At 39.6% G+C, this 10002-nt stretch overlaps 1 protein-coding gene across 5 annotated transcripts in view; it reads left to right on the top strand.

Annotated features, from left to right (window-relative positions):
- The first annotated feature begins 1681 nt into the window (after positions 1-1681).
- LOC117597014 (uncharacterized) overlaps positions 1682-10002 on the top strand; it is an 82128-nt gene continuing 73807 nt past the window's right edge. For 3 of the 5 annotated variants that reach the window (XM_053233377.1, XM_053233375.1, XM_053233376.1), the window contains exons 1-3: positions 1701-2190; positions 3163-3462; positions 3571-3864. In XM_053233377.1, the coding sequence (XP_053089352.1) occupies positions 2130-2190; positions 3163-3462; positions 3571-3864 (655 nt within the window). In that variant the 5' untranslated portion in view covers positions 1701-2129. Of the gene's footprint in view, positions 2191-3162; positions 3463-3570; positions 3865-4496; positions 4627-5137; positions 8925-10002 lie in introns of those variants that run through there. The other 2 variants (XM_053233379.1, XM_053233378.1) reach the window with 2 other exon arrangements.

Here is a 10002-nt window from a genome sequence, read left to right as displayed (position 1 = left end):
ATGAAGAGTAAAGGCCCAAGAGCAGAACCCTGAGGAACACCGTGAGAAACAGGAGCAGTAGAGGACTTAGCCAGAGATGTAATGCTGGCGGTCTGACAGGTAAGAAGTGAACCAAGATAGGGCAGTTCCAGAAATACCTTAATATATGAATTAACTATCACAGATTTTCTAATATAATGCACGCGGTTTTTCCACAGAAAATTTAACATCGTTTGATCAATTATCTTATTTATTTTACTATCTGAATGAATTGAGGAAGCAACATGGGTAAGCCTAGAAATACTTTCCGCTTTAGCCAGCAGAGCACGACCTTTAAGAGATAAATCCCTCTGTAACCAAATATTAAATCTGCTCTTTACTTTTTTGATCACGGGATTAAAATTTAGTGAGATTCTGTCCTGTTCATTTTTGGAAATAGCCATACCTAAATAGATTGGAACGTCCTTTATAGGAATATTACAAATGGATTTGTCATGGCAACTCTTCAAGGCAAACAATTCACATTTTTGTAAATTCAGGCAAAGACCTGAAGCACTAGAAAAAATTTCAGTAATTTTGATAGCCGAGTGAATTTGACAAGCATTTTTTTAAAAAAAGATCCCCTGCTACACTTGCCCGTATGTTTTGGTTTTGTCCCAGACTGTTTGCTTTCTGGTCACTGATTTTTGAGTCTTATTCTAAGTTTTATGAAGTAGATAGCTACAAATAAATATTAATCAATATTAGTAATTACTAGCCCCTCACTTAGCCGTCACAGCTCCTAGTCTTAGGTGTGTGTGTGACTGTGTGTGTGTGTGAGGTTCCTGTCTCTACTCTCCATGTCGTTCTTTGTTCTTAAGCTTTCCCACTGCAGTTATTGTGTTTAGGTACCTGGTTAATTCCTCACCTGTTCTCACCTGTGCAGTGCTGCTGGTGGTGTTGTGTCTCAGACATTCACACGGTGCGTTAATTACAGATATTATAACACACAAATGTTATATAAATATTACAGTTTAAGCGACTGAGATGAGTTTATGTGTTAATACAGAGCTGCACTTTTAATAAACTCGTCATGAAAAGTTTCTGTAAAATGGCCGCTGTGGAAAATAAATAAATAAATAAATAAAACACCCGACAGTAAATAGTTCTGTAAATAGTTGTACAGAAATACCGGATTGTTATTTTGAGTAGTGTTTAGTGTTTTTATTGTTTTTGCTAATAAACGCCAAACGGTGGTGTATTTACTAGAGAAAATAGCGTTAATGTAGTGAGCTTGCTGTCTCAGGATAAACAACAAAATGGCTCCTGACACCTTCACTTCCGGTTTTACTGCCGCTTTAGCTTTGTGGTTATGTTGTGATTTAAAAAAACACATTTATTATAACTTTTATCATAGCTTATTATTATTATTATTATTAGTAGTAGTAGTAATTTTAAGTTAAAATTAAGTGCGTAAAAGTCTTTCAGGAAGAACGGCTGGCTTAACCGCAGTCACGTGACGGACTTCACTTCCGAAGTGGAGCTATCCCATGTCAGGATATAATGTCAATCTTTCCAAGAGTGAGCTATTTCCTATAAATCAAGCTGCAAAACTATCTTCCTTTTCTGCTTATCCATTTAAATTAGCCCCAGACAGTGTCACATATCTTGGTGTGGTTGTATCAAGAAATATTTCTGAGTTATTTAAACTTAATTTTGCTCCACATTTAGTCTGAACAAAGATAGCTGTTGAAAAATAGTCCAGGCTGTAATTAAGATGAATGCTCTCCCTAAATTATAACTTTTATCATAGCTTATTATTATTATTAGTAGTAGTAGTTTTCAGTTGATGAGGTTACAAAGTTTTATGAAGTAGATAGCTACAAATAAATATTAATCAGTATTAGTAATTACTAGCCCCTCACTTAGCCGTCACAGCTCCAGTGTTAGGTGTGTGTGATTGTGTGTGACTGTGTGTGTGTGACTGTGTGTGTGTGACTGTGTGTGACTGTGTGTGTGTGTGTGTGTGTGTGTGTCAGGTTCCTGTCTCTACTCTCCATGTCGTTCTTTGTTCTTAAGCTTTCCCACTGCACTTATTGTGTTTAGGTACCTGGTTAATTCCTCACCTGTTCTCACCTGTGCAGTGCTGCTGGTGGTGTTGTGTCTCAGACATGGAGTCCTGCAGGGTTCCTCACCAGGTCCTGCTTTTATTCATCCTCACGTTCATCACAGGTGAGTGTGATTTCAGTCTCACTGCTCACACTGGGCTCAGCGAGTTCCTCTTACAGTCTTACAAACCTCTATTAAACATGTTTTAGGATTAATTACATTTACTTTCTCAGGAATTAATTTCAGAGTTCAGAGGATCAAAGTGTGAAAATCCTTCTATTAAGAAACAAACCTGAGTTACAGGAGAGTGTTACTGCGTCATCAAATATAAGAGCCAATCAGGTTCCATATGCAAATACAGGCCAAACAGCAGCAGTGTACCAGTCACCAGGGGAAAGGGGGTGGAGCCTGTCGGGATGGAGGCTTTTAGATTTATTCTGTTTATTTACTCTGGATTTAGTGATGAGGCTGAAAGTGTCAGTACCTTTAGGTTTTTTTCTCATTCGTTAGCATATATGTTTAGAAATCATTTCAGTAATTAAAATAATAAAAACACTTCAGAATGTATTCATGTAAAATATCTTGATCTTGATCTTTACTGATATTTTTTTCTTTTTATTTTATGCTGCTATTTAATCAGTTGTGATTATAATGGAAAGAGAAACGCGTATAATAACGTTTAGTGAAATGTAAAACAGCAATATTGTTTAAAATGTATGTATACAGATCATATATGATATAAAACATGAATTATAGACTCCTGAGTGAGAGATGACGTATATACATTAAATATTTATTTATATATAAACCTATATAGCTTGCTAGTTAGCTAAAATATCTAATTTACATTGCTTTAATAAACCTACATAACTTGCTTAAAATCTACATGAAGAAACTAGTTAGCTGAGGCCAGATACCTGGATCACGTTCCTCCTGAGGAGTTAATTATAAAGGACATATTTAACCAGCTTAAAGTGAACTCACTAACTTTGTTAGTTTGTTAATGTGTGAGAGATACACATTTTAATTTTAATTTAATCATGTGTGCATGTATAGGTTTATATTTTATTCTGTTTACCTGCTTCTCTCTTTCAGTATCTGTATCAGCTGTCACTCCTGTACAGGTGAAGTTTAATCAGGCTGCTGCTCTGCCCTGTGAATGGGAATGTTCTCTTGAGGCCAAATGGACTCTGTTCAGTGACCGAGATGATGTAGTGGCTCGGTGTGATCAGACATCCTGCTGGTCACTAAAGGAGGGATTTAAAATGTTCCATGATCAGTACCTGAAGGGAAATCTCACCCTCACCATCACTGCAGCTGATTACAGTATGAGGAACAAATACACGTGTGAGTGTGATGGCGAAGACATTAATGATGTGTGTCTCAGCATCGAGAGTAAGTGTCTTTACCTGCTCTATAGCTTATACACTCTTACTGATTTAGGTTTAATGTGTTACATCACATTTACACCCAGTTAAGATGTGGAGTGTTTTTTCTCCTCAGCCATGATATCATCAGTTCAGTTAAACCCTGGTGAAGATCTGCAGCTGGATTTGCACGTATCAGAGCGAGTGAAGTTGATCTATAAGGGTGGAGATTCAGCAGATCCTTATGGTGAACAGATCTGCACTGTGGATAGAAGCTCACTACGCTGTACAGCTGAATACACACCGAGAACATCACTCACTAACACAGTTCTTACACTGAGAGGAGTAAAGCTGACTGATGGGGGAGTTTACATCGTCCGCGACACAGAGAATAATGAAGACCTTCATATTTACGCAGTATCAGTGAGAGGTACGTATTCAGTGTGATTGGTGTCCGTGTGGAAAATTCAACATTTAGCAGAATAAACTGAATTTTGGGAAACACTGAGTACAGTTTTATGTTTGCGACAGTGTGATAACGGCAAACAGTCTGATTTTGGCATCTGATGATGGCTTTAATTTAATATAAGATCACATGACCATTTAGCTACTAGTTAAAATCAGAAAATGTTTTAAATACCAAACAATAACTTATAAATATAAATCCATATTACTGTCAGTGATTATAGAAACATATAATTAGCCTTCTGCGCTTCTCTCATTGTCTGGTGTTTGACTTCGTTTGCAGTGTATAGAACTGTGAACTCGCCACATGCTGTGTGATTATCAGGTTTATGACACATCTAGTCTGATTCTTTTTTTATTAATATTCATTAATAAGATTTTTTTAAATATTAATATTAAATTTGATGAACCCAGTTCATCATGTAGCCCTGTGACTTCTCACTGAATTTTTCTCACATCCACGAGACACTGCACGGGCTAATGGAATTTCCTCTGTGTGTGTGTGTGAGTGTGTGTGTGTGTGTGTGTGTGTGTGTGTGTGTGTGTGTAGGATAAAGTCATTTAAGCCACCTGTGTCTGTGTGTGTGTTTGAGACAGATCAGCAGGAGAGAGCGCTACCATTGTGGGCGATTGTCCTGATAGTGCTGGTGGTGGCAGGGCTGTGCTTCTGCTGCTGCAGCTTCTTGTTGCAGAGTAAATCTGACTTCAGTTCTACCAAATTGCTAAAGTAAGTACCAGCGACGTGCAGCTCCGTGACATCAGAGATCACATGACTGTGTGCTGTAACCAGAATAAAATCCACAGCACATCACCCTGATTAGACGCCACTCAGTCACTGCATGCACACTTCCACAAAATAAATAGAATTATCACCTATAAATTACACTTTTACTGTCAGAATAGTTCCACGTTTAATTCAGTAATCTCACATGATCACTGAGAGAGAACAGTTAACTGTTTAAACATCAGATTATTAATAGTTTTAAATATTTATCTGAACACTCAGCATTACATACGATGCTCTGACTCTTTAAAACTGAATTCCTCCAGTCTCACTCTGAGAAGCAAATCCTCTACAGTCTCTTTATAAATAAAGACTTTCAACTGAATTCATCTTAATTTTATTCCTCAGCCTTTCAGGAGATGTGATGAATTTATTGAGTGTAGGTTTTGAAGTTGGTGATTAGTATTTAATAATGTGCACTTTAATGATTTTTTATACGTTTCATCTCTATTAGCTTGTATAGAGGATCAGCAGTGGAGCAGGAAGAGAACAGACCTTGAATGGTACCTCAGAAATGCCTAAACTGCCAGAGAAGCAAATGATGATGAAGCAGGAAGAGAACCTGAAGCTCAAACATAAGAATGGAGTAACAGAGGGAAGAGACTTATAACTTCATACAGCATGTTTGGATTATTTTCTGTTTTGCATCGTTGTTTCTGCTCTGACTTTCTCCAGAAGTGCTCAGGTTTGTGAACCCTGCAAGCTCATGTTTTTTCCACCTGTCTGTTGTGATTCTTCTCCTTGTGAGCTGCTCCATGTCAGTCTGAGCTGCTCAGTAACTTTCCCACTAGCTGGGACTGATCAGTGTTTACTGGGTGTGTCCTCACACACACGTGTTCACTAGCTGGGACTGATCAGTATTTACTGGGTGTGTCCTCACACACACGTGTTCACTAGCTGGGACTGATCAGCGTTTACTGGGTGTGTCCTCACACACACGTGTTCACTAGCTGGGACTGATCAGCGTTTACTGGGTGTGTCCTCATACACACGTGTTCACTAGCTGGAACTGATCAGTGTTTACTGGGTGTGTCCTCACACACACGTGTTCACTAGCTGGGACTGATCAGCGTTTACTGGGTGTGTCCTCATACACACGTGTTCACTAGCTGGAACTGATCAGTGTTTACTGGGTGTGTCCTCACACACACGTGTTCACTAGCTGGGACTGATCAGTGTTTACTGGGTGTGTCCTCACACACACGTGTTCACTAGCTGGGACTGATCAGTGTTTACTGGGTGTGTCCTCATACACACGTGTTCACTAGCTGGTGTTGTATTTGCTGTAGCTGATTAACTTCACTGAGCTTTGTTTTATTACTGTACACCGGAGTGACTCCATCTTCTCCCCTCAGTCGTGGCTCTGCAGTGGCGCTTAACTGCTCCATAACTCAGCTTCACTGCTACAACTCCTGGGCAAAAATACTGTTGATCACCATCTCAACACCTTTTGATTATCCTCATCATCCTTGACCTTTCAGCAGCGTTTGACACAGTGAACCACAAGACTCTCTTGTCCATGAGTCTAGGAATTGGTGGTACAGCCGGTGGTGTCATGGAGGAGATCCACATCTGCTCCCCGCAGACTCTCCACTGGTGTCCCACAAGGCTCAGTACTTGGTCCTAGACGTACCTCCTAAAGTACTTAAATTAGAAATTCATAAAAAAAAGGGAAAACAACAACTTTGTATTGTATTGTTACCATATCATCTCCCCAACAGAGTTTTTGGACTGATGGTATTCTTAGTCTGTGACCTAGCGAACCAGTATCAGAGTGTATTTATTGATAGAGACTTCAACGCACTCCTGTAAGTCGCTCTGGATAAGAGCATCTGCCAAAATGGCATAAATGTAAATGTAAATTAATTTTGTCTGTGTTCTGGATAGAAATTATAGAATAATGTAAATATGTAAATAGCTCATTTGTGGTGCCTTGACTAAAGATGGCTTCAGAAAGTGACATCAGAAAATCCTCCTTTGCTTATTTATTACGTTCTGTAGTTGATGACGTGTAATGTATAATACTTGTTTGTATAAGTCAAAGGGATACAGGAATAAACAGACGTTTTCAGAAGAATACAGGAATAAACAGATGCAGAAAAACAAATAAACTTGTATGTATTTATTTTGGGAAATAATTTTTGCTGGGGCTTTTTACTAGGAACATCAGAAAATATTTAAAACATTTATCCTTTTATTTAATGTTATACTTTACTCTGCCTTTATTCAAATGTAGATTAAGTCTGCAGCTGCTTCATTATTGCATCTGTAAAAGAAGCAGAATTTGTCCTGCAGGATTCCAGTGGGTTTCTGTTCTTAGAGGTATGAATCTCTCTGGATAAGAGTCTCTGCTAAACACTAGAAATGTAAATCAGTCAGATACCTCCTGACCTCCACTGTGGTTTCAGCACTGGCACTTTGGACCTGCTGAGTTTTATTAAAGCCAACACAAGATTTCAGACTGTGATGTTATTTCACCTGTGCTGTGAGATCAGATCTGATATAAACCCAGACTGGCCAGATTTCACTCAATTCAGTTTTATTTATATAGTGATTTTTAACGATAGATATTGTGCTAAAGCAGCTTTACAGAAATGCAGGTCTGGTTTTAGATCCTTAATGAACAAGCCAGAGGAGACAACATGAGGAAGAAACCTTGAGAGGAACCAGACTCTAAAAGTAAGCCATCCTCTGTTGGGAGACAGATGATCTGATCAGTGATCAGCACATTCACTGGTAAAACCTCGGGTCCAGGGGCAGGGCTAGTGCACAGGAAGAGTGTTGAAGTGGAATTGTGCATCTACACTGGGACAGAGTCACTCTGAAACAGCACAGCTTTAAAACACCAGCAGATGGTTGCAGCTGTAGACCGTAAGCTCCATCACAGCTTAGTGTGAACGTAAACGACTGCTACGTTTGAGTTCACCAACTACTAAAAAAATTAACAGTCCCAGCAAGTACAGTAGCATACCTAAAAACTTACACCTGCCCGCTAGTAATGCAGCGTCTGCCCTAAACAAAACTACTCACTAACTCTGTTCAGTGTAAAAAGCGCAGGTTTACTGACTATACATAGTGTTTTATTTTGTAAGGAGTGTAATGATGTCTTTATGGGGAGATATTTTTGTGCTCTCTGATCACCAGTCATGGCCATCTCACTGAAACACACTATAATCATAACGGATCAGAGGATAAACAACAAACAGACTATTTTTATAATCAGGAATCGTAACGAGCTCTGAAGTGACAACGCAAAATATCACGGGTCAGATTGGAGTTTATTGGTAAGGAACATCAAAAACCCTGCTTTCTCTTGGAGATCACGAGTTTAAGTTCCCACGCGCACCATGCAGGACTATACAGGAGTAAGGGTACACAATGTACACTATACACAATACAAACCTCTGGCCTGTTTCAAGGTGACTGCACTGTCTGAGAAACTGCTACAGGTGGAAGATTGCTTTAGGTGTCATCATGCAGGTGCACATTTGCAAAGTTTTATAAATCTTATTTTATTTTTGCCTGCATGCAGTTTTCTGGGCTTTGTGCATATGCACACTTTCACCCTGGCATCCATACTTTAGAAATGAGGCCCCAGATCCTCTAAATTTATTATTGACATCATTAAAGGAACCAATAATCTGCAAATTCTCTTTGTTGCTGAATTATTTTCTATTTTGCATCGTTGTGTATCGCTGTAGTTCAGGATTGTGGGCGTTTGTTGCTGGTTGAAGTTCTGGTTGCTTTTGCCTCTGACCACTGAAGATGCAAAATGAATAAATGAATAGTTCAATGCCCCTGTGCACAAAGCGAGCTCTATGAAAATAATGTTTCTATTAAATAATGTGTGTTATTGGCTTTAATTGTTATCTATCTTTCATCTTTATACATGCTCATGTCAAGTAACTTTAGCAGTTTTACACACACTCAGTACTGTTTGACTTTATAGTATGCAGCTGTGGATGAGCAGTGAGGAGGTGTTTCCTCTCAGTCTGGTTCTTCTCAAGGTTTCCTCCTCATGTCATTTCAGAGAGTCTTTTCTTGCCACCATTGCCTCTGACTTTCTCATTAGGGATCTAAATCTATATCTGGATTTCTGTAAAGCTGCTTTGTGACAGTGTCCATTGTTAAAAGCGCTATATAAATGAAATAAAATGGAATTGAATTTAAAAGAGGAGTGAAATCTTGCTGCTGCATTTGTGTTTGTTGTATACTGGGTTACGAGGACCAGTCCAAAATCTTTGCAAAAATAAAGTATACATACCAGCAAATATACATTTTATATATCAGAACAGGCAGGGTTAGTGCAAACAAACGTGTATTAATTTATTTAGTGGAGTTGTGATGGGGAATGGTGGTGCTGGTGGAGGGAGAGTGGGTGTGGCTGGCTTTCTGGACTGTGGGCTGCAGTGAGGAATGGGACAGGAGGGTCGCTATATATATGTAGCTATATATATGTAGCTATATATAGGGTCGCGGTGGCACAGGTGAGCAGGGAGGAGTGGCGGTGGCGCGGAGTCAGGAGGCGTTCTGGAAGGCTGGTGGTCATAGACTCGCACCGCACCAGGATTTCTTCTTTGAGGATGTCATAATCAGCAGTCGCCCCTGGTGCAAGGGCGTAGTAGGCCAGCTGGGCCTCCCCAGTGAGGAATGGTGCAAGCGCTTGGGCCCAGTCCCTTTTATGCCATCCTTCATGGGTGGTGAGCCACTCAAACATGTGGAGGTAGGTCTTCAGCATCATTTTAGAGAGGAGGCAGGGGCATCCCAGCGGGGTTCAGGGGAAATGGCAGCGGCAGCAGCGCTCTGCTGGCGGAGGGCCAGCAACTCCTCCATGCATCTCAAGGGAGGAAACTCAGCATTTGGTGATAATCCTAATATTTATGATTATTTTAGTTTGTCCAGTTACTTTTGAGCCTGTGAAAATGGAGGGACTCCATTAAAAAATGGCTGTAATTCCTAAAAGGTTAATGCAATATTTTTGTTAAACCCCAAGCTGAAAGTCTACACTTCAATCACATCTTGATTGCTTCATTTCAAATCCCTTGTGGCGGTGTACAGAAGCAAAATTACGAAACTTGTGTCACTGTCCAAATACTTACGGATCTGACTGTATACAAAACTAGACCTAGATCTATAAAAATAATTTCAAAACTCTAAAATAATCTCGAGCCAAACACAATGCACAGAAATGCCTCAAGCAATAGATGCTGCAGCCAGGGACCCCTTTAAATATAAAATGAATGCAAAGCAGCTCCTCATCACAGATATTGTTTATGAACATTGTACTTTTTAAACACCCACCCAGGCCACCCCATACAC

This window comes from Pangasianodon hypophthalmus, chromosome 4, assembly GCF_027358585.1.
Source record: "Pangasianodon hypophthalmus isolate fPanHyp1 chromosome 4, fPanHyp1.pri, whole genome shotgun sequence".
Classification (NCBI taxonomy): domain Eukaryota; kingdom Metazoa; phylum Chordata; class Actinopteri; order Siluriformes; family Pangasiidae; genus Pangasianodon; species Pangasianodon hypophthalmus.
This window is presented reverse-complemented; position numbering and strand designations above follow the sequence as displayed.